Genomic DNA, 27,901 nt, shown 5'->3' with positions numbered 1-27,901 from the left:
CTAGTCTGATTCTCACGCCGGAGGGTGGTCACAAGGAGGAACCCCCCCCCCCTTCTCAGTGACGAGCTCACGGTGTCTGTTTTGCAGGTTATCAGAAGAACCATCTTTGCCGGATCTAACCCCTCGTGGGAAACATCTATTTAACCCCCAGATTATCCGTAATCTGCCCGGGGTCGATTAGTGTTTCTTCACATATGTATGAATAATACCAGACATCGACACTACAGCTATATGTCCAAAGATATTAAGCACGAAGCATGTTAAAACGTAATCTTATACCGAACATGAAAACACAAAATCGACCGTTCATTTTATGTTTTTATTTATTTTTCTTTTATTCCCTTTCTTGTAATTTGGGTGGTTCAAATTTGTATATGAAAACTATTTTTCGACAAGAAGACACCTTCTAATAAATGTAATGTAACAAGGCATGTGCACATGGGTGTCTCTAGTGTTGGTCATACCTAAAAATCAATCACTTTCATAATCCATTTTTAATTTTTCTTTCTTTTTATTTGTTGAGAATTAATGAAACGTGACAAAATTTTAAACGCGTTTTATTAATTACACTACTTTATTTTCTGTTTTACTGAATTTTTTTTAGAGAATGTAATATAAAAAATAGACTGTTTTTATTTTACAAACAATTTTTTTTTTGAACCAAAACTAGCAAAAGCTAGCAACAAAAACAAAACAAAAACATTACAAGAAGATGATTTTTAAGTCATTCGGTCAGCTAATAATACTTTTTACTATCTTTATTTGTAATCCGACATTATGTTTTCTGTTAAGTTCTTTATTTGTTTTTTTTTCTAATTCAACATTTATGAAATTTAATTTATTTAACAAAAGGTTGTGTATTTATATTGGTTTAATTTTCTCCAACACAGTTTGGTATTTGTTTGAAATATGTTGAAGCATGTTTGTCATGGTTGTTGTGTGTCTTGAAAAAACATTCAATTCATAACTAAGTTATGACTTTAAATTGATTTAAACTTTTATTTGAGAGAAAAAAGAAGCACTCTTGATTTATTTATTAAATAGAAAGAAGTCAGAGATTTAATGTTATTTTAAAAGATTTAGGTTGAAACATCTAACTTCTAATCAGAATAATTAATTAATTATCAGAGAAATTTTTTAAAATTAATTGAACAAAAGTCGAATAGCTTAGCAACTGACACCTTCATACAATACAAAGTTGGCAAAGTGGTATCTTGATCACTAGTTTCCGGTTATAATTTATAAGAATATCAAATATGTGATGCATTTTTAAATTAAATAATTTATAGACTAACAATCTTCATCATTTAAAATATATAAGGTTTTGTCCAACACTTTGTTGCGCTACATTAAGTACCTTATGGTGTTAATTGGCCGGTAATTAGATCTTTTACTTTTGTTTACAGCCTGAAACCCAACTCAAGAAACAATTTACCCAAACTTGGATGTACTCGTATTAATGTTACCCGGACCCGAATTCACGCTACCCCGACTCTGACTGTTCTAATTCGTTTGATTACCGTATACTCGTTTGTGGGTTTCGTGTCAATCCGACCCAATTATGCGTTTAATACCCTAATTGTGTGTGTTCATTCGTTTAGAATTACATCATAGATTCATCCGACTCATCAATTAGCATTCAATCGATTTAAGTTCGATGACTATTATATTTCTAATTGCTAATCTATTCTACTAATTCTACGAACTTTACGCTTTTCAATTTCTCTTCAACAATACTACAGGTTTTTGTTGGATTCTATAGGTTTTTGTTTGATCGTATCCATCTTTGTTCTTAATACTCGGTCAAGTATAATTTTTTTTGTTCTTCCCAACGTAACCCGATTAAATCTGAACCTAAATAACCCGGAAAACTTGGCAGAGATTTGGGCCAGGTTTTGGTTCTAGATTTGAAATTCTCAAACCCCAAGCACTTGACCCGAGAAACTCAAAACTCTAAGGTACAATCCGCATAACACTCGTACCCGCAATTAAAGTGAAGTTAATATAACATTAGACTATTAGTCACTATTTACATTTAACTTTTTTTCCCTACTCTACATTGACTTGACAATGTCCTTATTTACTACGATCACTAACTTTTTTGTTAATTAATTAACAGGTGACCACTTTATCCAATTTAGTCATCTAACTCCGTCGTACGGATCACGTTACCACAAACTTGATTTTTAACTTTTGACTTATCTTTTGTTGTAATTGTCGTGGGTTTGACCAAGCGAGTCATAGTCAACACAAAATTGCCCCTAATTAGAGCCTTACTCTACTCTCCAATTACAATCACTTAACAAACAATTAAGGCGCATAGTTTTTTATTAATTCTAACTATAGTCTTTTGGTCATTGCTGATCCCAACTAATGAGTAAGTTGCTGATGATCTAATTTTTTAACGCATTAATTCTCAGCGATCCGCGACTAACAAAATCCTAATGCTGGCACTTGTAAGCCGCCGTAAAAACGCTTTTGGCTGGAAAAGTCATTTTTTTCCGGAAAACTCAAGCTAAACACCACCACCAGCTGACTCACCACCAACCAATCACCACCACTTGAGCACCACCAACCGATTTTGATGATGGTTCTAGGGCTCCAACGACTGTTAGGGATTCGGGTATTGCAACACACACACAAACACAAATCCGCGAGAAAAATGATGAACGAAGATGAACACGCAATATTTATGTGGTTCGGTCGACTGACCTACGTCCAACGACTGTAACCAGGAAACTTTTATTATTGCTTTTTGTCTCACTCGTGATGAAAATATTACAAGTACAATGAATATAAATAGAGAACATAGTAGGGTTTACAACTTAATCCCCAAGAAAGCTATTAATGAGCTATAATTAAATAAAACGAGACAGACAATATAAGGTTACAAAGATGCTTAAGATGTAAATGTTAAGTTTTCGAAAAAAATTATGAGTTTTTCAGCCAAAAAATTTTTTCAATGACGTGGAACTAACGGCATTAGAATTTTGTTAGTCGCAGACCATTGAGAACAAATATGATAAAATGTTGGATCGTTATCAGCTAATTCGTTAGTTGAAACCAACAACAACAAAAACAAAAAATAAAAACTTAAATTAATAAAAACCAATACACCACCAATTAATCATCAAATCTAGAGTCATCGTTTGAAGCACAAGCTGAGGTGATAATATTATAATATATTTCCTTTTTTTTATGAACGACACTCGTTTTGGATCATGCATTAGAGTAATGGCCCAAGAAAGTGACGGCACATGAACATAAAATGAGGCTATAAAAAAAGTAGTATTATCAGACATTTAAACTATTAGAACTAATGTAATATATTTTTGTTATATGGTTGTAATTATATGGTTTTAACGTAACAAATTGAGTTCTTGCTATAAGTTTCTACTAAATTTGTATGAAAATTACAACGCCTGGGCCTCAGGTGGGCTAAATTTAAAAATGGGGGTCACATGTTGCGTTTTGGTGTTGATAATAGAGGTGCAAATTGCAGTTACCTCATAAATTTATCATTTTGCCAAAGATAAAATGAATTATAATTTGTTATAATTACTATTTAGACTCTCAACTTTTAGTTTTTTTTCCTTTCTTTTACGGTTTATTGTAATTATTATTTAGAACGCGCGTACTTGTTTCACGTCTACTTTTCGTATGGCCGAGTCTCTACTTTTCATATATTTAATGGCTTTAATGGGCTAAAGATTTCAAGACCATAATTGGGTTAAACATATTAGTTTTTTAACCGTTTTACGCCCTCGCCGCTATGCAAGGGTCTTAAACTCTTAATACTAGTTTGTTAGAAATTAAAAAACATACAGCTCGAACTTGTGAGGTTTTAAATTTACACACAATGGGTGAAAAAAGTCATAACATGGAAAATTCGAGCCGTGCAATTTGACAACACCAATGCATACGACCTATATACAAAATTATTGTCGTATGATGTTCCGGTTTGTCATGTTATATGACCTCGTATAATACGACCGTCTTACATGTCAATGTTGTTTTCTTACACACAACCTCCCATAATCTAGCAACACTTTTTGATTATTATTATTTTGAAGGGTGACACCTTTTGATTATTAAAGATATATATGGAATGTAGATCTAGATGCATATTTATATTCTATACTACACATAAAAATTCATTATAGAAATATGAAATCCAATAAAGTAGCAAGCTTAGGAACACTTTCATGAAATCATGTTCCATTGTTTGGTGTCATTTCATCATTTTTTGTGAATATATATTTCTTTTTTACTTAAAAAAAGAACATGATGATTAATAAGGTGCACGTTTGGTTGATCCCACACCACGTGACAAGTCGCAAAGTAGAATGATCACCCACACTCACTTCATGACCACTCTTTAATATAATCACTTTTCACTTTTTGCATTACCATAAAGTTGCTCAACATGCATTACTCTCATCACATTTATCGTATATTATTTTATATTATTAATGCTTAATCTTATACATACCTAACCAAAGCAGTTAATATGGTTATCACCCCACACTTTTTTACTTTTCTAACAACAGTAACTGCATAAGATAACAGACCATACAAGTTCAAACTTTCATTTTTAAACTCGGTAATACTCGGGCTCGACTCGTTAGAGATTTACACTTTTACTATCTCAAGCTCAAGCTCGAGTCGAGCCTACTAGACTAGTGTTCTAAATGCGAGCTCGACGGGTAAATTATTAAGCAGGCTTGGCATCAGTTGGGTCGTTTAATGAGCCCAAATGAGCCAATGTGCGGCCCGAGCTCATTCCTTTAGATTTTATCATTGGCATACAAAAAAAAAACCCGAAAACCCCTCTGCCCCCCTGAGCAATATATACTTGACTCGACTTGTTTAGTTTCATGGGCTTACACGGGCTCAAGCTTCTACTGATTTGATCCCGAGTAGCCCATGTGCTCATTTACGCTCCTGCTCTCGATGTATTAAATGAATTGAAGAGAGTTAAATCTCTCTTCCTAACTGTTTAAATCCTCAATCATATGGTGCATTAACAAATCAATAAGGATTCAATGCTATGTAACACAGTTGGAATGGAAGTAAAATACAGTATTGCTTACATTGGTTTGTCCTTGGGTACAACATTGCGAGGGATTCTGTTCATCACACTCTCATCAACTAACTTGTAATGTCTCGAAACGCTTCTGTGGATCGTACCAGCAACACCATCTACTTTTTCTTCATATTTATTGTACAGTGCAGGTAGTGTAACTGACATAATCGTTCCTGACATCACATTTCAAACCCAAAATAAAAACCACATTCCGTTTTCTTAATCATATCCGACACACTGAAATTATTGTTAAGAAAAAGATCGTGACCAACGGTTTTTGATGAAATAATAGAAACCACATTCAGCAAGAAGCTAATGTTAACAGAAACAGAATCATCGTTTAGAGATAAAATCGGTGTTAATTTTAACATGCAAGCAAAAACACACACAGCAAGAGCTTGTATAAAAAATGACCATAAACGGTGGAACCAAAACATAATAGCATATAATGAAGATTGATGTTCATACCTATATATGCAAGCGTGAAGAAAGAAATAAAACTACCAAGGACAGATAACAGCCACAGAAATCCCACTACCTGCGTATTTGAAAGAAAGGAATAAGTAAAACATGTTTTGATATAATTGCGTTTTCGAAAATATATATCTGATTATTGTGACTTCAAGTGACAGTAATCAAATAATTAGTTTCGTATATAGCGCACTAAATACTATACTAATAAATTTCTTATGAAGTTAAGATCACAAACCATGAAAAACAGCCTGAAATCCTTGCCAAGGGTGATATCATGAGCCATGAGTAACAAATAGTTCACTTTAATACGAAAAGATGCAGCAGCATAATTGACCATCTCCTCGGACAAAACCAGTTCAGGTAATGTTTGAATCTGTCTGCAATTATAAAACAGCTATAGTAAGTTACCAGAAGAAGGATAATCTTACTATTTTACAATATTACAATATATATATAGGTCAAAACAAGCATACTTATCCCTCAAAGAAGCATAATTGGCATGTAGAAACCGCAGTACAATCAACAGCATCAGAACATCAGAACAAACTGTTAAAAATGGTAATCCCGACCGCTCAAATATTAGCCAAGCAACAGTTGCAACAACAATGATGCCCAATGAAACCCATTGCCTCTTCCACAACAGAACATCAGCAGCTATATAATTAAGCAGCAAAAACAATAATTCAATCATATTTTTACTAAATCATATCACTAAACAGCAATTTAACAAGTCAATTGCAGCATGATAAGAAATCTCCAAATCAGATTCTGATACACTACCATACCTAAAGGATTCAATAATAACAGTTATCATAGAACTTATCAATACACTCTCATGTCTCACAAGAACAAAGTATAAATGAACGAACATGAACAAGAAATTTCGTTTGATTAACTAAATGAGCAAACACAAACGAAGGTCATGTTCGCTCAATTGTGTTCGTGAACATTTGATAATGTGTTCACTTACGTCCATTTATGTCGTTACTGTTTGTTTGTTTGTTTATGTTTGTTGACTTTATTCATTACAGGTTTATAAAACTTTTTAATGACTTCTCTAACCTTATCATATAGATTTAAGAAATTATGCGATTAATTTATGTAAAATTAATATACGAATGTTAAAATAAACACCAACACAAACTTGGTAACCTGACTGAACCGTTGGCACTGGCCATTCACGGTTAGCCAAATTAAACATTGTTTTTGCTCGTTCATTTTTGTTCGTGAACCGTTCACGAACAAGCTCATTTCCTTAATGAACGAACACAAACAAGAACAAGAATCTTCGTTTGGTTAGGTGTGAACCATTTCTTTGTCTGCTAAAAGCTTAACGAACAGACAAGAACAAGGCCTTGTTCATTTCGGTTCGATTACTGCCCTAATTACTCTACAATTTGAGCAAATCTGTGTTTTATCGGTCAAATACACTAGTTTCCTACTTCAAATCTAATATGAACTATGTGCAACATGATACTAGTTTCATAACTAAATCCTAACTTGCTAAACTATAAATTTGCTAAAAGATAAATTTACATATATACAGTAATTATCAGATTCTGATACAGTGTATAGAATCATCCATCAATTACACAACCAAATGAATCTACTAGAAGTTCTGAATTTGTAGCCATATACATATATACAAACACACAAGCTAAACCTAGAGGATTCAATAATAACAGTTTTGATCAAACTTATCAATAAAATATCACAGAAATAATGTATCAGGTTTTTGGTCATATATACTAGTTTCCTACTTCAATTCTGACGCGCGCGCGCGCACACACAGACAAGCTAAACCTAGAGGATGACTATAATAACAGTTTTACATAGAAATTATCAATACAGTCGCACAGAAACAGTGTATTACTCTACAATGTTAACGATTTGTGTTTTATAGGTTTGTTTCCTACTTGAAATCTGATACAACCTATGTGCAATCTGATACTAAATCCACAACTAAATCCTAATTCAATAATAACAGTTTTACATAGAATATACAGTCTCACAAAAACAACTATAGGTCATATACACCAGTCTCCTACTTCACATCTGATACAAACTATGTGTCTATGTGCAATCTGACACTAGTTTCATAACTAAATCCTAACACATACATTCAAGCTAAACCTAAAGGATTCTATAACTACAATTTCACAAAAAATTTATCAATACAATCTCACAGGAACAATTTACTATATAATGCGAACATATTTGTGTTTTATTAATCAAACATACTAGTCTCCTACTTCAAATCGGATACAAACTATGTGCAATCTGATACTAGTTTCATAACTAAATCCTAACTGGTGGTTACTACACACACACACCTACACACACATACAATCTAAACCTAAAGGATTCAATAATAACAGTTTCACACAAAATTTATCAATACAGTCTCACAGGAACAATGCATTACTCTACAATGTAAACAAATTTGTGTTTTATTGATCAAACACACTAGTCTCCTATTTCAAATCTGATATGAACTATGTGCAACCTGATACAAGTTTCATAACATATAATCCTAGTGGTTAGTTGGTTACTACACACATACATACAAGCTAAAACTAAAGGATTCAATAATAACAGTTTTACATATAATTTATCAATGCATTCTCACAAAAACAATTATAGGTCAAACACACTAGTCTCCTACTTCAAATCCGATACAAACTATGTGCAGTTTGATACTAGTTTTATACCTAAATGGCTAAATCCTAACTAGTGGTTACTACACACACACACCTACACACACATACAATCAAAACCTAGAGGATTCAATAATAACAGTTACACACAAAACTTATCAATACAGTCTCACAGGAACAATTTATCACTCTATAATGCCAACAAATTGTTTCTATAGATCTTATACACTAGTCTCCTACTTAAAATCTAATCTAATACAAACTCCATAACCAAAACCTAATTCTCTACATACAGAATCACTAACTACTAACAGTTATTCATAATAATAGCAGTATCACAGAAATTTTATCAATACAGTCTCACAGGAACAATTCATTACTCTATAGCGTCAACAAATTTGTGTATTATAGATCACATACACTAGTCTCCTACTTCAAATCTAATTTAATAATACTTTCATAACTAAACCTAATTCGCTACATATACAATCACTAACTACTGACAATTATTCATAATAATTTACTTCTACCAAAAATTGCAGTAAAACAATTATAGGTCAAATACACTAGTCTCCTACTTGAAATCTGATACAAACTATGTGCAATCTGTTACTAATTTCACAACTAAATCCTAACTAACGGATACTACATACATATATACAAGCTAGACCTAAAGGATTCTATAATAACAATTTTACATAAAGTTTACCAATATAGTCTCCTATTCAAATCTAATACAAACTAAGTGCAATCCGATACTAATTCCATAACTAAAACCTAATTCGCTACATATACAATCACTAAACTACTAACAATTTTCATTAAAATTTACTTCTAGTGCAAATTACAGTAGGATTTGAGAAAAAACAATTATAGGTCATATATACTCGCTTCCTACCTCAAATCCGATACAAACTGCGTGCATCTGATTCTAGTTTCATAACTAAAACCTAATTCGCAACATCTAGAATCACTTAACTACTACCAATTATTCATAATAATTTACTTCTAGCAAAAATAAATTCATGTATTACAGGTCAAATACACTAGTCTCCTACTTCAAATCTAATCTAATACAAGTTCCATAACTAAAACCTAATTCTCTACATACAGAATCACTTAACTACTACCAATTATTCATAATAATTAGCTTCTAGCAAAAATAAAATTGTGTTTTTATAGGTCAAATACACTAGTCTCCTACTTCAAATCTAATCTAATACTAGTTCCTTAACTAAAACCTAATTCTCCACATACAGAATCACTAACTGCTACCAATTAGTCATAATAATGATAATTAACTTCTAGTAACAATTACAGTACGAATTATTAACAGAAAACGAAACGTACTCTTTCCGCCGCCCATCAACTGATGAATTGTGGCCTGGCGGTCAAATAACCGGTAACCGGAACTTGTGGAGGTTGAACACGTGGCACTGTTATTATTATTATTATTATCAAAGTGATCGCAGGCATCTCGTGAATCGTCCATTGGATTTCACTGCGAGAATTGAACTGAAATCAGTTGAGATTGAATTGAAGTAGTAAATGTTGAAGTGATTTGATTATTATTAGTAGTATTATTAGTATTACGTACCGGAAATTGAATTGAAGGTTGATTAGGTATGTATTCGTTTTTGTTTTTGTTTTCTCCCTGCGTTGAATTGAATTTGCTTTTGTTACGTTTTATTGCTTTGTAGATTTTTTTTTTTTTTGAATGTTTAAGCTTGCCTCCTACTATTTACAATAAACCGTCATTACCAGGGATCGAACCCTGGACCTCTCACCCAAAGGCCTAAGCCTTTACCATCCCACCAAAGTGGAGATGGCACTTTGTAGATTGGAAGTGTTGCAGTTTAGTACCTGAGAACTGGCTGTTTCTATAATTACAAACACGTGTATCAAGTTTTGAGTTTTCTTGATATTTCTCGAATTTTGCATGAACTAAAGATACCAAAAAATTTTGATTTTCAATACTGGTACGATACCGATCTCATCTCTATAGGCGCGTAAAAAAAAAAAGGTTGATGGAGACGTGCTTATTAGAAAAATGTCTTCTTTGGAAGATCTATCTCATGTATGTTTGATAGTTTCTCCATGGACCGGAAAACTTAGCGGAGCTCCCGTATCAATTACGTATCTACGGTATTGCAGACGTTCTAATTACGTCATTTCCTCTCGTTAGAACGTCTGCAATACCGTAGATACGGCTCTAACACTTAGCGGACAGGCCCGACTCCGAGAATGGTTAAAATTTTTTGGGCCGAAGGCAAATTTTTTTTTGGACGTAATAAAAAAGGGTTTATTGTTGGGTTTAAACAATTTAATTTTTAAATGAGTCTTAATTTTTTGAGCCTTATGACTTGGTTGTGTAAAAAACATTTTTTTTATGAAAATATGGTTAAAATGTCTAGGTTAGAACTCACAACCTCTTGGTTAAAAGTCATACCCTTTTACCACTAAACCAAGCCAATAGTTGTGTAATTAAATTTAATCATTATATATATATATATACTGTTTTTCATAAATATATATATATATATAAAATTTTTTTAAAAATAAAATTCCGGCCTATCGGAATGTCGGGCCGGGGTCCGTCGACCACCCGGCCCTTCCTTATAGCCGGCCCTGTTAGCGGAGCTCCGGTGTCAATTACGTTCATTCCACTTGTTAGTCTGTCTGTAGTTTGTAGAGCGCTCATGGCTACAGCTCTAACTCGATTGTTTCTTAATAATTGTTGTACCTCTCAAGTCATATTAATTCATTGAACGACGATATCTCGACCCATAAAGAACTTTTCATATTGAAAGAGTATTCACAGGGGGTACAACAAAACATGTTCGAGCCTCATTGTAATACTTGTTAATATCGCAGTTTGGGAGTTTGTGTCATCGTTACAATCAGTTTATATATATACACACATACACACAAAACATGTGCGAGCCTCGATGTAACTTTCACTTTCGTTGTCAAAAACAATTTCACTATGACAGAGAAGTAACTATGTATATCACTTTGTTTTTGGTTTTGTAATTATTATCTATATGCCGGTTGGATTTTTTGTTTTCAAAAACGCATTCTAAATGTTTAAATAAATAATACAGGGTGAAATAAAAACAAAGTTAAGATTTATTATATATTTGCTTTATTTCATGAAACCATTGAATTATGCAACGGGCAAAAACAAAAATATTATTTCTTTCTTCATATGTTCAAGGTAGTAAAAAGCAAGGACAATTAATAGAAAGTTATCATATATGTTTTGAGATTGACTACTGTTAATTTACATTTTATAACTTATTTTAAAACAATTTTTAACATTTTGGTCTTTTGGTTATTATGGGTTTGGTAATTACTTAATTAACTGTGAGTTAAAAGTTTTATTTATATGCTTATGTTTATGTTATGGCTTTACATAATCATGGGCCGGTTTAATTTATTTATTTGTAAGGTTTAGAGTCCAATTAGCAATGGGTTACGTGTTTATCAGTTTTTGTTTCTTGCATTTCGGAGCTGTGTGGATTCTGAATGTCATTGAACTGTGATTTATTGATTATATCAGAATTTTAAATGGAATTAGGCAATTGTAAATGGAAAGCATAATCAATATTAGAATTACTTATCAAATGGTATCATATGACACATTTTAGTCACTGAATTTGTTGTTTAGTATCCTTAAATACAATTATAAGTACAAACTTGCATATGTGATTCTTAAGTTATAACTTATCTTGCTTATATGTATCATATGATTCCATTTTATTTAATGCTAAAATATTAAATGTTCTTTTTTTTAATTATAGATATGGCCAACTGCAAGGCCCGGGATGAGGCAGTGAAGGAATGGTAGGCGGACGCGGTGTTGGTGGTGGTGATGATGGAAGCAATATGGGGAGTCTCACGCAACCAACGATGTGTTGGCATATATGAAGTAAAAAAGATATATTTCTAGACTAACAGGAGAAATATAACATGTTTCTTGATGTAATGGAAGATTTTAAAGCTCAAAGGTAAAATGGTAAATAATTTTTTGTTGGAAGATTGACCATATGTCAGTTTGACTTAAGAACACTTATTTGATGCAGAATTGATACTAACGTGTCATTGTGTCAATGCCATTGCAAGGGTGAAAGAATTGCTTAAATGGCTTAATAATCTAATTTTTGGGCTCTTACCACCTTCTTGCCCAACAGTTACGAAATAACTGTCATCGAGGATGAGGGAATTTTGTGGAATTTGAAGAGGCTATAGCCTATAAGTTTTGTAAACAAAATAAAGGTGGAGCTTTTTTTTATATTTGGTGAAATAAACAACGGTAGTTTGAAATTTTGATTATAACTATGCTACCCTTTTATTTGCAGAGACGCTTTTAAAACAACGGTTGCACTTTATAATCCACTTCAACCTGCTGCATCTGCTTTTCTGTCTAGAATCTTCCTCGGAAGCCCGATATATTTGGGAAGGTTTGTTCCCATCTTTTATATTTTGTTCATCGAGTAGGAGTCCACTTATATATTAACGAGCTAAATTGGGTAGTTTTTGAGATATGTTTATAAAAACTACATTTTCTTAAAAAAAAACAGCAAAAAAGTTTTAAAAAAAACAGCAGCAGCTGCACAGCAAAAAAAAAACAGCAAGTAACAAACTGGTTTTTAGACCAGTTATTTAAACTGGTTTCTCAAACCGGTTTTTTAAAACCAGTTACAAACCGGTTTGTATCGGTTATGGTTTTTAAGCTTCCGAAACCGGTTTAAACCGGTCCCGGTTTAAAAAAAACCGGTTTTTTTTGTTTAAAGAAAAAACCGAATAGGTTAAAAACCGAAACCGGTTTTCAAAAAAAAACCGATTTGTACACCTCTAACCAAGAGAATGGAAAATAAAATAATCAAAGAAAAATGGTTAGTTTTCTTAGCTGCTACTTATACTTTTAAATTTTTACAAAGAGTTGCATAATAATAATGTGAAGGGCAATTCGGGAATTCGGGAATGTGATGTTGGGTAAGAAATTTTTTATCATCAACTTAACTAAAAAAGATATGGCCCATGTTAATGTTTAGTTTGTTTCTTTGGGACTGAAAAGGTGATTATTTTTATAACTAGATTAGAGACAATCCTGGAATTGTAATATTTGTTTATTTTTTATATGTATACCAACCGAACGCTCAATGAATTATTTGTGAACTATTCGGCAAAAATTTTGTTTATGATAAACTGACTAACATGAACAAAAAACTTGTGTTCATTTCTTAAACGAAGGAAATGAACACCTTTTCGTTTGTTCATTTATGTTCATAAACGTTCGTTTATGTTCATTCATTTAAGTCATGTTATTTATGTTTGTTTACATATTAATAAAAAAAAACTTAAAAAATTTCCTCGATAAGTCATGTACTTAATGGTTTAATATTTGTTAGTTTGTGTTCATTTATGTTTGTTTGTTTTCATCAACAAACTTGACTTCTCGGGTAGTTTGACTTTAGTGGTCTATTTTAACCAATAAAAGTCAATGGTCTAAAGGCTGATGCAAGATGTGATCATCAGATGCATATAATATTACTATGCATTTGGATCGATTATAAATAAGGAATTGGGTTATATGCTCATAAGAATATTTTTTTTATTATATATGATTTAGCTTATTGATGATCCAAAGTTGGGAGATCAAGCAAATAATGGGCTGGGAACTTTGAAAGTGGAATGCATTGCAGACAATAATACTACCATACAGACCATAACTTATAATTTGAAGTTTACCTACTTGGAATATTGTGGATGGTTTAGACTTTAGAAATGATTTTATCTAATAACATGCGTGCTTGGATTTTGAGGTTTTCACAATTTACTTGCTGGAAATGTGTAGATCCGCAAGGTTAACTTTATACAAGGTGATATTAAATCGAAATAAGTAATTAAGCGAACCACTAACCGGAATTAAACAAAAACTGATTAACCGAATATCGGTTGGTCAATTTTTTTTACCCTTGGTTAATTGAACCAAACTATTCATATAACTTTAATCAGAAATTGTAGCTTAAGTTTGGTTTTGGTTATTAATTGAATCGAAAACCGACGAACTAACTCACTAAACCAAAGCAAATTAACCAAATAGTGATTGGTTATTAATTTGAACTGGTGTATGGATTGTGGTAAACTGATGTCACAAGGGGTTCACACTTCAGGTCATTATGGGTCGACTAAAAAGGTGTTATTTTGTTCGGGTTGGTAGGGGTTTTTGGTTGGGATGACTAAGGGTCGGAACAACTTGCGTTGGATTTTGTTACGCCTGGCATCAATGTAGTGTTTCCTTTCATTCACATTAGATGCATAATATATAATTATTAATTAGTAATACTCATATTTTAGAAACATAAATATAAATAGGTTAATGGTGGAAGAGACGGCCGTCCGATAGGAGCTTATGAGCTTGCAAAAGTGTTGAAGAATTAGGAGCTGGAAATATTGATTAAAAAGTTGCTCTACTACTTCAAATTGTAGAATATACGGTGGTCTTATTTTGATAGTATAGTGATTGCAATATTTCAAATACATCAAATTTTGTATAATGCAATAAGTTTTTGAAGTATTTTATTTTTCATTATATTTAATTTACTAGGCTACATATTTATTTGGTTTATAAAATTTCATAGATTATATTTATTAATATGGTGAAATAATATTTTCAACATGTGTCACATGGGCATATATATATACTAGAGCTATACTAGAGTTTGTAAAAGGGGAGACGTGGACTTATGTTTGCTGAATAGGTTTGTAAAAGGGGAGGTGTGAACTTATGTTTGATGAACATGATAGTAAATTGAATTTGGTGTTAACATAATCGCAAATGGAAACTAGAAGCGACACTTGTCTAAACCCTTCCATTTGAGTAACTTGGTTAAATGTTAATTTGATCTTTAAATTCTATTTATTAATATTTTTAGAATTTTAATTTTTTCAACCCGTTCATAATTTGAAGTGTTGTCATCTTAGGTAATGAAAGCCTATGGGTCATTTATGCCAAATTATTATTAAAGAACATTAGAAAGTAGAAACCATGAAGAGTAATCACAATTTCAGTTTTGAGATTGTCATCAAACAAGTGTGAAGTGTGTGTCCTTGAAAAGCAATTCATTACGGAGAAGAATCACTTGAGGTGCAATTTGTTTTTTTAAAACGTATAACGTCTGCAGTCTACGTACAGAACACATATGTAGTGTCACCTTAAGTTTACAAATCCATCTATAATGTTGGTGTCAACCATCTTCAAGAAGGGGAAGATCGAGTTTGATAAGTATGTCTTAACCTAACACTTAAATTTTCTTGTTAATCTTGAATGCGTGACAGACCATGGATGAAATTTGGAATATATCCTTGTTTAGATTATAAATAGACGATGTTATTATTCGTCAAATTTAAACTAATGAATACTTCATTGCCGGATATTATGATGAACTATGTGTGTATGTTGTGGATTTAAGGGTAACTGAGCATAATGATGACATGACATGAATATTATGATACACATTGGTGCATATGGTTGAGACATCTCATTTGAACATGAATACATGATGAATGTATATGCTAACCCCATGCAAAGGTGATGGTGATTTTGTTTTATATTTATATAAGTGGTGATATTAAGGTATTTTTGTTAGAATATATTGTTGTAATTTATTACTAATGAGCGTGTTGCGGGAAATGTTAATTCATCACACCCTTACATATCGTTTGAATCAAGACATGTGCTAGTAAACTAAAATGATGAATTCTTGGTGAAATGAACCACAAAGGGGTTAAGTTGGTAGTTAAATAAGTTAATCCAACATTTGTATTAGAATACTTGTAATTGGTTCTAACATCTTGTATCAACAAGTATATGTAAAGATGGCTATGATTGAGATAAGTCAAACGGATTCATATATGGTGGAATAAGATTGTATGTTAGTGATTTGTAGTGTTGACATGATGTGTAGGGTGTTCTTCGGGTTTGTTTTTCGGGTTTCGGATTTTTCGGGTCGGGTTATTCGGGTTTCAAAGTTTTAAATCTTGACCCGAAACCCGACTCAAATCTCTCACGGGTTTCTCGGGTTCGGGTAATTCGGGTTCGGGTTTTTTCGGGTTGGGCTAATCGGGTTTCGTGTATCCTAGAAAAAAACACAAAATCCAAAAAAATTTAAAAACTATAATGTTAAAATTAAAATAAAATATTCTTCTTTGCTTATAACATATATAATCAAATAATAAATTAACCTTACTTGATTAAACAATTTAAAAGAAGAGTAAAACTAACATGAACCATAATCGTATTCAGTCGGGTGTGATTTGGTTGTTCGATTATGGTTGGTTATTATTAATAAACGGAATTCATAAAGGACACGAGAATTAGGCATCCTACGGGCAAAGGTGTTCAGTGTTATACTACCCGAGTAAGAAAGCGATGTCTGTTTGCTGAGATTTTAATATTCGACGTCTTGTATAGAAAACACAAGACATATAATATGAAAATAATCAATAAAATCATAAATCACTTTGTAGGTGTTATCAAAAATGAAGAAACATGAGAGAAGTGAAATGGTAATTAAAAAGGGTAAGGCTTCACTTGAGCAGCGGCCATTTGCCAAATATTGAGAGATGCCTTCACACTCATACGAGTGGCGTTGTTGAACAAGAAGAGCTTTGCGTTGTCATATATTGCCCTCGTCGGGTACACCCTTGATGTTATTACTGCCCTTCCTCCTTGTGCAAACCCCTCAACTATCGAATGATCCACCTTATATATTTTGAATAAAAACATATTACCATAATATATGTATATAGTTTAAATTTGATGAATAATAAATTAAATTACATATATTTACAACTTTACTTACCAATAACCTCATTGTGAGTTTTTCACCATCAACCACAGTGACACTGTTCCCGGACACTACTTTCTCAGCATCATAATCTAGTGATGACCTGCATTTTTCTTTTAAATTTAATATGGTAATACAAATAACTTAATATCAAACAACTTCTACTTAAATACTTCCTAAAACAAATTTCAAACTTTTCTATATATTTTTAACAGGTTAAGGAACTCTATAAAAGGTATTTATAAAAATTTTCATGCATGTACCTTAGCTTATCGGTACAAAAATGTGTTGTCAAGATTCCTTCGAAAGTTTTATCATGTAGAAATAGACCGGAGTCAACTCTGAAAGGGTTTCATCAGCGAGAACCACAATTCCAAAGGGTCCGAAACTACCCCTTTTGGCTGCACCCGAGCTCCATTTGCAACCATATTGGTTATTAGTTTCATGTTTGGGGTTTATTGCATCATGATCCACCTCAAACGTAGCCACTATATCGAGCTACAATTATCACAAGTTAGGTCACGATTTATTAAGATAAAATTCAACAAGACAAAACTAATAGATTGCTAGTTAGATTATATAAAAACTTATAATATTGTTCTCTTGAACCTGTGTAGCTGTGCCTATGTCTAGAGGAACGATCGAACCCGGCTCTAGTGTGATCTCTTTAAGTCCTTGACTGTTGTATCTCAAACTCTCGATCTCCTCAATCGGCCAATGAAGTAAATTGGTCCCGGTCTTTCTATCTAGTACCACGGTTCTTCCAATATTCTGTTACAAAAACTAACATGAGAATGTTTGGTACATTTTGTTATTTTTAAATAAATGTTTATATACGAAAGTAACGCACATAAATACTAGCCCATCCTTTAGAAAGAGTATGTTCAAGTTTATCCGATTCTCCAACGTAACCCCATGTGACCCGCCTTTTCTTCAATGGGTCGTAAAGAGTCTTGGATGCGTAGAATTTCCCATAATCACAACGATAGCCCATACCCACGTCAAAATCAGAGTTATCAGGAGTCCATTTATCGTTTATCATAGGTCCCAATAGAATACCAATCCTCATAATATCGATCCCTACTTTCTTTAAGCACGTATTTGACATCTGGCCCATAGGCACCTCTTGACGGCATCGTTTGTTAATGAGACTGGGTAAAAGTCGACACATTCCCACATGCCTGTATTGGGAACCCAATGCAATGGCTCATCTAGCGACACATAGTTATTGTAATCGGTAGTATGGTATATGAGTGCAAGCCCTGTCTTGTGTCGTCTAGATCCGATGATCAACCTATGCTTTCCATCGGGACCCATCCAAACCGTTGAAGGGTCTCGAAAATCTTGTAAATAAACTCTTGGTGGAGCGTAAAGGATTGGGTTGCCGTGGTACTTCACCCAATCGACGAGAAGGGGGTCAGATATGTTGGCAGGAACAGCCTTGCATTGTAGCTGGGCAAATTCCTTAGTGGTTCCAGTGTACAATACAAATATTTGACCATTGGGGAGGACGGTGGATGACCCTGAAAAAACTCCCTTGATATCGTACCATTCAGATGGGCTCAGAGCAACCGGAAGCTCAAACCAGTTGATCATGTCTTTCGACACGGCGTGACCCCATGTCATATTACCCCAAACCGGTGCATATGGGTTGTATTGGTAGAATAGATGGTACCAACCCATGTGAAATAATAGACCTAAAAAGAAGTTTGTCAAGTCAACAAGTTCATATAGGCTTGTAAACGAACAAACACTCAAACACAAATAATTAAAACGGACAAGGATCTTTTGTTTGTGTTCGTTCGTTAAGAAAATGTTCATGTTCATTTATGCTTGGTTATTAACATCATAAACAGCTGGTTCACGAACGACAGTGAACATATGTGAACTAGCTTAACGAAGTTGTACCAGGTTAAAGTAATGTGAAGAATGAGCTTAACTAAGCTAAACGTCATTAAAAATTGACTAAGTAGTAATGGTCCAATTTTATTAGAATGAATATATTAGCGAACGGAAACTTAAACTAAAGATCACAAATGAACTAACATAAACAAATTTAAATGATCGGACATAAGCAAACATAAGAAACAAGCGAGACATAATGTTCTTTTGTTAACTAAACACATTATTTTTTTGTTGTTTGTTCGTTTATTAGATAAACAAACTTTTTGCTGAGTAATTCATCAACTTTTTTACTGAACGTTTGATTCATTTGCTGGCCTAAGTTCATATTATTTTATGACGTAAATAACTATTAGAAATAACTAGAGCAATAATATAGTAATCAACATTACATTAGACACACCTATTTAATAATATATTCACATTTAAAGTGTAAAGTAAATACCCTAATATTAGAAAGATTACATACCAGTGGGATCTGTAGCATTGAGTCCGGAAAAGAACATTATCAATTAACATGGAATAAATCAAGATAAAGAAAACAATTAATATGAGTATTAAAAGAGAGAAATGCGGGTTTCATTCATTTAGTTTGTTCAAATTTGATTTTGCAGTCAAAAAGTTAAATTTTGCTATATTCGTCTATGAAGTTTCATTTTCTTTACAAATTTCATCTTTCTTGCTAACATATATTGGACTGAAATAACAAATTTCAGCAAACCACATGGACGAAAATTGCAATGAAAATGAAACTCTTGGGACGGAGTAGCAATCGTTAAATTTTTGGACTGAAATAGCAAATTTGAACGAACTACAGAGACGAAAACCGCAGTTCTATGAAGTAGGATTGCAAATTGACTATGAATAGTGACTTTGATAGGTACCGAAAAGCAAATTTTTTGCGAGTTGAAAATGGAAAGCTGTTCTTTGCCATGCGAGGCGATCAGACTGGGAAATTGTTGGGAAGATTTGTTCGGCACCGAATTCTTAGGTTGGCATAGGATGAGGATTAAGATAGATGAAGTCAAAAACACCGAAATCAGTACGATATTTGATGGAACCCTACCGAGCAATCGCTTTCTTACAACAGCTGATGGTGGTTTGGAGTGTTCAAAGGTTTTCATGGTTAGAGGAAGTGAGCTTGGTGACTTTGTCCCCATGTTATACACGAGCTAATTGGTGATTAATGCTAATATATTTAATGCTACTTTATTAGTATTGATTACATTACTTAATTCTAATCATCATCTTGTATATTAAATGCTTTCATTTGTTTAAACTTTAAAACTTTAAAACTATATTATTAGTGGCTTGCAGTGGACAAGGAGCTGAAAAGGCTTGTGGTTGAAACAACTGTAAACCAGGTATGCATTGCTACTTTTGTTCTTGGACACTTGTTTAATAACAAGATGCTTAACATGTTATTAAATGGCGTGAGATATTCAGACCAGGACGTTATATCCAGACACCATCTGACATCTATAACTTGTATAGGCCTATAAGGGTCGTATAGATGTCAGATGGTGTCAAATGACACTGACGAGAAGTATAGCGTGTATTCAAGTGAAGGTGAAATTTTTGGGAAAAAAAATCTGAAAATTTTGAACAAGAACGAGATATTATGGCCTATACGAGGCATATAGTTCTTCAGTGATGAATTCCAGGCCTCTCGTACTACACGAGACGTCAATGCCTGTAGGCCTATACGCGTCGAATAGACATGTCAAACTGTAGGTCTGACACTTCCTTACCATTGTCGTGCACGCAATGTCTATTCGTAGGACCCACTGGTTACAAAAGGTGCAAGTTTGGTTCCGCTGGTTGGCATAGATGTTTGGGAGCATGCATACTACTTACAGGTAATCACATAAGCTTTTTGATATGATCTACACAAGCATATGGTTTTAGAAACCAATGTAATGATCATTTGTTTATGTTTTGAGTGTTTTATCTACACATGAATGCAGTACAAGAATGTTAGACCAGATTATTTGAAGAACATATCGAAAGTGATAAACTGGAAGTATGCGAGTGAAGTGTATGAGAAAGAATGCCCTTAAGTTGAAGGACAGTTGACGGCTAACCGACAGCATTCAGTGTTGCGGTTCTTCAAAAGTTTGGACATTTACCCTGAGCTTTAACCCTTGTGTATGCAAAACAATGAAAGATGAATAAGTTTACATGTATTTTTTGGTTCTCGTTTATTCACCGTTTGTAATCGCAACTTTCTCTTTTGGTCCCTAACTATTCGTGTTGATACTTAATATTTGATCGTGGGTTTTTTGTCGATTAACCCTTTTTTCCTTAATCATCTATAGTTTTCTTCGTCGTAAGCAGTTATTCAGTTTACTCGGTTTTTTGTTATTCATTGTTTTGTATATAAAGCACAAGGCATAGTCTAAACAATCAATGATAACACAAATCACACTTCATATGTGAATGGTAATTAAAAAGGATAAGGCTTCACTTGAGCAGAAGCCATTTGCCAAATCTTGAGGGACGCCTTCACACTCGTACGGGTGGCGTTGTTGAACAAGAAGAGCTTCGCGTCTTCGTATATTGCCTTCGTGGGATACACCCTTGATGTTATTACCGTCCTTCCTCCTTGTGCAAACCCCTCGATTACCGAATGATCCACCTTATATATTACATATAAACATATTATCATAGATTCATAGTATATATATGTATATAGTTTTAAAACTCAGCAAATAATACAAGAAGATGTATATTCGAAACTTTACTTACCAATATCCTCATTGTGAGTTCTTCGCCATTGATCACGGGGACAGTGCTCCCGTACACTACTCTCTCGCCATCATAGTCGAGTGTCGACCTGTATTTTCTTTAATATTTAGTTTTTGTGATTTAAGGATTATAATTAATCCAATATAAATTCTAAGTTTTTAGTTCTAGTTTTTTTTAATGTTACCTTAGCTTATCGGTACAAAAATGTGTCGTCACACCTCCATTGGCAGTTTTAGCGACGTAGAAATAAACTGGTGTTAACTCTGAAAGGGTTGCATCAGCAAGAACCGCAACTCCAAATGGTCCGAAACTTCCCCTTTCCGCTGCACCCGAGCTCGAGGTGCAACTATATTTGTCATTAGTTTCATGTGTAGATTTTAATGCATCTTGATCAACCTCAAATGTAGCAACTATATCCAACTGCAATGGTCGTTACATTATGTAAAAATATATAAGTTAAAATCAACGTTTATTATTATTATTATTATTATTATTATTATTATTATTATTATCTTGTACCTGTGTAGTTGTGCCTATGTCTAGTGGAATAATCGCACCCGGCTTTAGCTCGATATCTTTAAATTCTTGACCGCTGTATCTTAAACTCTCGATTTCCTCAACCGGCCAATGAAGTAAATGGGTCCCGGTTTTTCTGTCGAGTACCACTGTTCTTCCAATATTCTGATACAAAAACGAACACGTTACACTTTATTATTCTAAAGCAAAGGTTCAAATATGAAAGTAACATACATAAATAGTAGCCCATCCTCTAGAGATGGCATGGTCAGCTTGATCCGATTCTCCAACGTAACCCCACGTGACCCGCCTTTTCTTCAACGGGTCGTAAAGACTCTTTGATGCAAAGAACCTTCCATAATCACACCGATACCCGATACCCACATCTAGTTTTGGGTTATCGGGAGTCCATTTATCGTTTATCGCATCATATGTCCCAATTGAATACCAATCCTTACCATGTCCTTCCCAACTTTCTTTAATCACATGTTTGATACCCGACCCATATGCAGCCATATCAAAGGCAGTATCGTTGATTAATGAAACCGGATAAAAGTCAACACATTCCCACATATCAGTATCGGGAACCGAATGCATCGGTTCATCCAACAATGTGTAGTTTGTGTAGTCAGTAGTATGGTAAACAAATACAAGTCCTGTCTTGTTTCGTTTAGATCCCATGATCATCCTGTGTTTTTCATCGGGACCCGTCCAAACTGTTGAAGGGTCCCGATGATCTTTTAGCCCAACACCAGGTGGAGTGTAAAGGATTGGGTTGCCTTCATACTTGACCCACTCCACAAGAAGTGGGTCAGATATGTCGACAGGTGTAGCTTTGCATTGAAATTGGGAAAAGTTATTAGTGTTTCCTGTATACAATGCAAAGATCTGACCGTTAGGGAGTACGGTGGTAGACCCCGATAAAACACCCTCAATATCATACCATTTGCTTGGGGTAATAGCGACCCGAAGCTCAAACCAGTTGATCATGTCTTTGGACACGGAGTGACCCCATGACATATTGCCCCAAACCGGTGCGTATGGGTTGTATTGATAGAATAGATGGTACCAACCCATGTGAAACAATGGACCTAAATAAGTTAATTTAATGTTTAAATTTAGTACAAATTCATATAGTTCATATGACATAAGTAAATGACAAAACAATTATTAGAGTAATTAAATGGTTACAAACATTATACACCAACTTGTAGGCTTTTTGAAAATTTAAAATAAAAAATAACATGGAAATTTACATACCGTTAGGATCTAAAGCAAAGAGTTTAGCCAAGAGCATTATCAATAACCATGAAATAAAACAAGAGGAAAAAAATTAATATTGAAAAAATCAAAAGAATAGTGAATTTGATCGGGTAATTATATGGTACCGTAAATAAAATTTTTTGACGGTTGAAAATGGAAAGCTGTTCTTTGCCAGGTAAGGCGATCTGATTTCTCTAGCGGGGTTGAATTGGTGGCAAAATAAGTGAAAAGTTGGTTGTTCAGGATGAGGAGTACAAAAGTTAAAATGAAAAAGAAAGAAACCAATGTGAGACTGGACGGAACCCTGGCGAGCAACTGCTTTCTTACGGTGGCTGGTGGTGGTTCGGGGTCGTTCTGTATGGAACTGTGGTTGCGTGCATGTTCAAGGTCACTAAAGGGTTCCAAGGTTTTCATGGTTAAGGGTAATGGGTTAAGTGAGTTTAGAGACTTTGTTACATTTTATAAGTTGATATTGGCTAACAATTAACAATCCAACTAGCAAGGTGCATGCATCAATATTATTGTATTACATTGTATCATATTATGTTATTTATCGTTTTAGACTGTATACTATTATGCTATATTATTGCACTAAGTTAGATACCGTGTGTAACACGAGTTGGTTAAATAATATTTTTATTTCGATGAATGAATATAAGTTGTATTATAAAGTCGAATAAATCATGAATTGAAGAAAAAGAAACAAGATATTAATTTTGATAGAATAATTACAATCTGAAAACAAAATATTAATGTTATAAAAACAAACACGAGATTAAACATGATACATGAAGGGGTATGCACCCGCCCCAACATCGAGCGGGGCGGGTCAACCCATAAAGTACGGATAAGAAGCTTGAAATCAAGATGTCACGAAGACACAAAGCCGAAACCTATGCGCAAGCACACGAAACACCTGTGCGTGGCGCATATCGCATATACACACAGCGCGCACACTCAGTGTGAGAATAAGAGAAGACCCCGCGCATCCTCATGATAGGCGCATAAATGAGACAATAATCTAATCCAAATCAGGATAAGGACAACCATGATTGTGCTCATCAGACAACCTTCCAAAATGTATCTTTTAAGGAATAAAGAATGTGCTGAGGTTGACAGCTGCCAATGAAAGGTGGACAACTCAGCAAAGCCCATGTGCTACCACGTGATGGCACATGGGTCAGGTGAAATACCTTGGTCAGAGAATAATCAATGAAAGAGCACCAGGTGTCCTAAATACACGTGGCGCGAAGCAATAGGTGGAGGCTAAAAAGGCCCTAATTGGGTCTGAGCCAAATCATTGGAAACCTTAGCACTATAAATACTAGGCCGCCTCCACAGTTGGGGCCAGGAAAGAAAATATATTCTAAGTCCTTTACTCATTTTCACATCCTGATTATCCTCTCCTACAATATCTGATTCTCACACCGGAGGGTTACCCCAAAGAGGACCCCTCTGTCCCTTTCTGAGGGGTAAGCTCACGGTGCTGTTCGTTTTGTAGGTGGAAGAACTCGTATCTCGGAAACCATCGGTGATATAGCACACTCGTACCCGAGGAACGTTGATCGTATACAAGTAAGTCGATACACGCTTCTTCATTGGCGCCATCACCTGTTACAACGGCAACAAAACCACTATTTCATCAATTTTCTCTCTGAAAATCTTCACCATGGTTTCCGGTGTTCGAAACAACAATCAAGTTCTGGAGGATAATGAGCTTGAGGATGTTAATGAGGGACATCAGGTTCTGAGGGCGCCGCGTGACACTGCGCGCACCACCAGTAACCATCCCTTCAACACAACACCTCACAGTCAAACTGAAACTCCCCGAGACGATCTCACGTTCCAAAATCTGACTGGTACAAAACAAAAAGGACCAATGGGCCCGGAAGTTGAAACCAATGACCCTAAAGAATGGCTCATAAACGAACAACGGCGTTTAATGGACAAATACAATGAGTTGGTAAAACACAAAAAGTTAGCCGATTTAACACAAAGGCTTGCATTTGATAAACAAACCATTCAGGGAACAACAAAAAAGACGCGTGCGCCGGAAGACGGTCATTCTGTTCACACTGAACAAGCTGATATTAGTGATGAGGAAGAGGTGCACAACATGAAGAAGACGCGAGATACTCATGCAGGAGGTTCACAGCTTCGCGCACACATGCACATAGCACCTGGAGTCAAAGCTGATATGGATTTATACACACCATACAACCCACAAGCGAAAGGGCAAGTGGACGTAACCACACCATATAGGCCAGCCATCTTGGTAAAACATTCAAAATTCGCTGAGCGCATTGCGAAGGCTCCCATTCAACACAAAACCAAGATGCCAAGTGGTTTAGGCAAGTACGATGGTACAACAGATCCAGATGATTTCTTCCAAGGTTTTTATAACACTGGAAACTTAGAAAGCTGGACGATGCCAACATGGTGTCACATGTTTGCTCGCTGCCTCACGGGTGCAGCGCGTGTCTGGTTCGAAAGCTTGCCGACAGGACAAAATGATGGGTTCGAAGAGCTATTGGAAAAGTTCCAGGCTCACTTTGTACAGCAGCGCAGACACACGCGCGACCCCGATGACATCATGCACTGCGTACGCAGGAATGATGAAACCATTGAAGACTACATAACTCGTTTCAATCAGGAATCTCTTGCAATTGGAGGCATCACTGAACAACTCTTGCGCGTGGCCTTTATACAAGGTGCGCGCAGTGATCAACTCCGCAGAGCTCTCGTGAGCAGAGAAGGCATGCCAACCACTTGGGCTAAGCTTATGGAAGCATCGCGAGTCTTCGCGCGAAATGAAAAACAAATTGCCCAAGACAGAGCAAGAGATAAAGGGCATCAAACAGAAGCACCACACAACAATGAAAGGAGGGGCAAACAAAACTCCGTATGGTTCAGGTTGCAACAAACCAATTATTCTCCCGCAGAAAAGCAAGCGCAACAAAGTTCACCCCAACCCCAAAAAGACATTCTTAATTGCGGAGAAGGTGACAAGAAGGAAGGCGGCAGAGAGCCTAACAGACCTCTACCAAGAATATGGACTCCCCTCACCAAAATGTTTTCGCAAGTGTTAATCACAGAGAATGTCCAGTTTAAAAACCCCAGGCCATTACTCCATAAGGGACCACCGAACAGTGGCAAATATTGTGAGTTTCACAAAACCACAGGGCACAACACCGATGCATGCCATCATTTGAAGGATGCGATCGAAAAAGATGTGAAATCAGGCAAGTTGGCTCACCTGGTAAAAAATCCAAAACCAGAGAACGAACAACCAGACTGAGCCTCAGCTAGTAAAAAATTCAAAAGAATCTGTGTAGCTGAAGGAGGAAGGCAAGGGCAAGGATCGAGGAAGAGAAGCGCGCAAATCCAAGGGGATTGGCGCGAGCAACAAGTAATCTTTCCAAGAATCAGAGGAGGCCCGTCTATCAGCAGCCCTCTAGTCATCACTGCACACATCGCTCATTATGAGGTGTCAAGAGTCCTGGTGGACACCGGTAGTGAGTCAGACATCATGTATGAGCAATGTTTCAGGAAGTTGGATCCAGCAGACCAAGCAAGGCTCGAAGTTGTGAATGCACCAATCTCGGGTGTCTCAAACGAAATTATTCACCCCCTAGGTCAGATACAATTCGAACTAACTATGGGGGATGAGAAGCACAAGTGAGCTGAAATTGTCAACTTCCTAGTCTTGCCCACCACTTCATGCCATAATATGATCTTGGGTAGAGGAACAATTGCCCAATTCAACGCCATACCGTCACCAGCGCATGGCGCGTTGAGGTTCCCAACACCAACAGGAGTAACATTTGTGTACCGAGATCATTTATGCGCAGTAATAAGTATACCTTGAGAGGGGAGAATGAAGCTCCCAGTGGCAAACAACGCGCCAGAGGAATGGATTCTCAACCCAAAACTCCCAGAACAAACAATCACAATCGGAGCTACGATATCAGATGACACAAGAGTGAGAATGAAAAGATTGCTCACAACGTATATGTCAGTCTTCGCGTGGCAAAATTCTGATATGACTGGGGTTCCGCGAGACCTGGCGCAGCACTCTCTCAACACATTCAAGTCCGTGGAGCCCATTGCTCAAAAGAAAAGAGTCATGGGAGACGAGAAGACAGAGGCCATGAATGAGCAAGTAGAAGATCTACTGCGCGCGAATATCATTCGCCCGATACGATATCAAACATGGGTAGCCAATCCTGTGATGGTAAAGAAGAGCAATGGGTCATGGAGAATGTGCATTGATTTCAAGGACCTCAACAAGGCGTGTCCAAAAGATTGTTACCCCCTCCCAAACATTGACATGAAGGTGGACTATGTGGCGCCATTTAAGCTCAAATGTTTCCTGGATGCCTATAAGGGCTATCACCAAA

General features: G+C 35.2%; 2 protein-coding genes, 1 long non-coding RNA gene and 1 pseudogene across 4 annotated transcripts; 1 reads left to right on the top strand and 3 right to left on the bottom strand.

The window, feature by feature from the left end:
* Positions 1-5,001: 5,001 nt before the first annotated feature.
* Positions 5,002-9,710, bottom strand: LOC143562097 (reticulon-like protein B16). Its single transcript, XM_077050006.1, has 5 exons — positions 9,568-9,710; positions 6,034-6,214; positions 5,796-5,937; positions 5,555-5,624; positions 5,002-5,259 (listed from the first exon to the last, which is right to left on the bottom strand). Exons 1-5 carry the CDS (start codon positions 9,707-9,709, stop codon positions 5,090-5,092), a joined length of 705 nt encoding a protein of 234 aa, XP_076906121.1. The 5' UTR covers position 9,710; the 3' UTR covers positions 5,002-5,089.
* Positions 9,711-16,677: 6,967 nt separating this feature from the next.
* On the bottom strand, positions 16,678-20,156 carry LOC143562096 (beta-fructofuranosidase, soluble isoenzyme I-like; annotated as a pseudogene).
* Positions 20,157-20,280: 124 nt separating this feature from the next.
* On the top strand, positions 20,281-21,267 carry LOC143562095 (uncharacterized). Of its 2 annotated transcripts, XR_013140421.1 has the most exons (3): positions 20,281-20,338; positions 20,756-20,833; positions 20,942-21,267. It is a non-coding gene; the product is annotated as an uncharacterized LOC143562095 (long non-coding RNA). The 2 variants fall into 2 exon arrangements; XR_013140420.1 differs by lacking the exon at positions 20,281-20,338 and having other exon boundaries at positions 20,388-20,833.
* A 54-nt stretch (positions 21,268-21,321) lies between these two features.
* LOC143562094 (beta-fructofuranosidase, soluble isoenzyme I-like) lies at positions 21,322-23,950 on the bottom strand. Its single transcript, XM_077050005.1, has 7 exons — positions 23,627-23,950; positions 23,499-23,507; positions 22,473-23,329; positions 22,242-22,403; positions 21,907-22,142; positions 21,723-21,810; positions 21,322-21,612 (listed from the first exon to the last, which is right to left on the bottom strand). The coding sequence occupies exons 1-7, from the start codon at positions 23,913-23,915 to the stop codon at positions 21,421-21,423; spliced, it is 1,833 nt and encodes a 610-aa protein (XP_076906120.1). The 5' UTR covers positions 23,916-23,950; the 3' UTR covers positions 21,322-21,420.
* Between the last annotated feature and the right edge of the window lie 3,951 nt (positions 23,951-27,901).

The sequence above is a fragment of the Bidens hawaiensis genome, unplaced genomic scaffold, assembly GCF_021521415.1.
Source record: "Bidens hawaiensis isolate Kalapana, Puna unplaced genomic scaffold, B.hawaiensis_p1.1 tig00020909_1, whole genome shotgun sequence".
NCBI classification, from domain to species: Eukaryota; Viridiplantae; Streptophyta; class Magnoliopsida; order Asterales; family Asteraceae; genus Bidens; species Bidens hawaiensis.
This window is presented reverse-complemented; position numbering and strand designations above follow the sequence as displayed.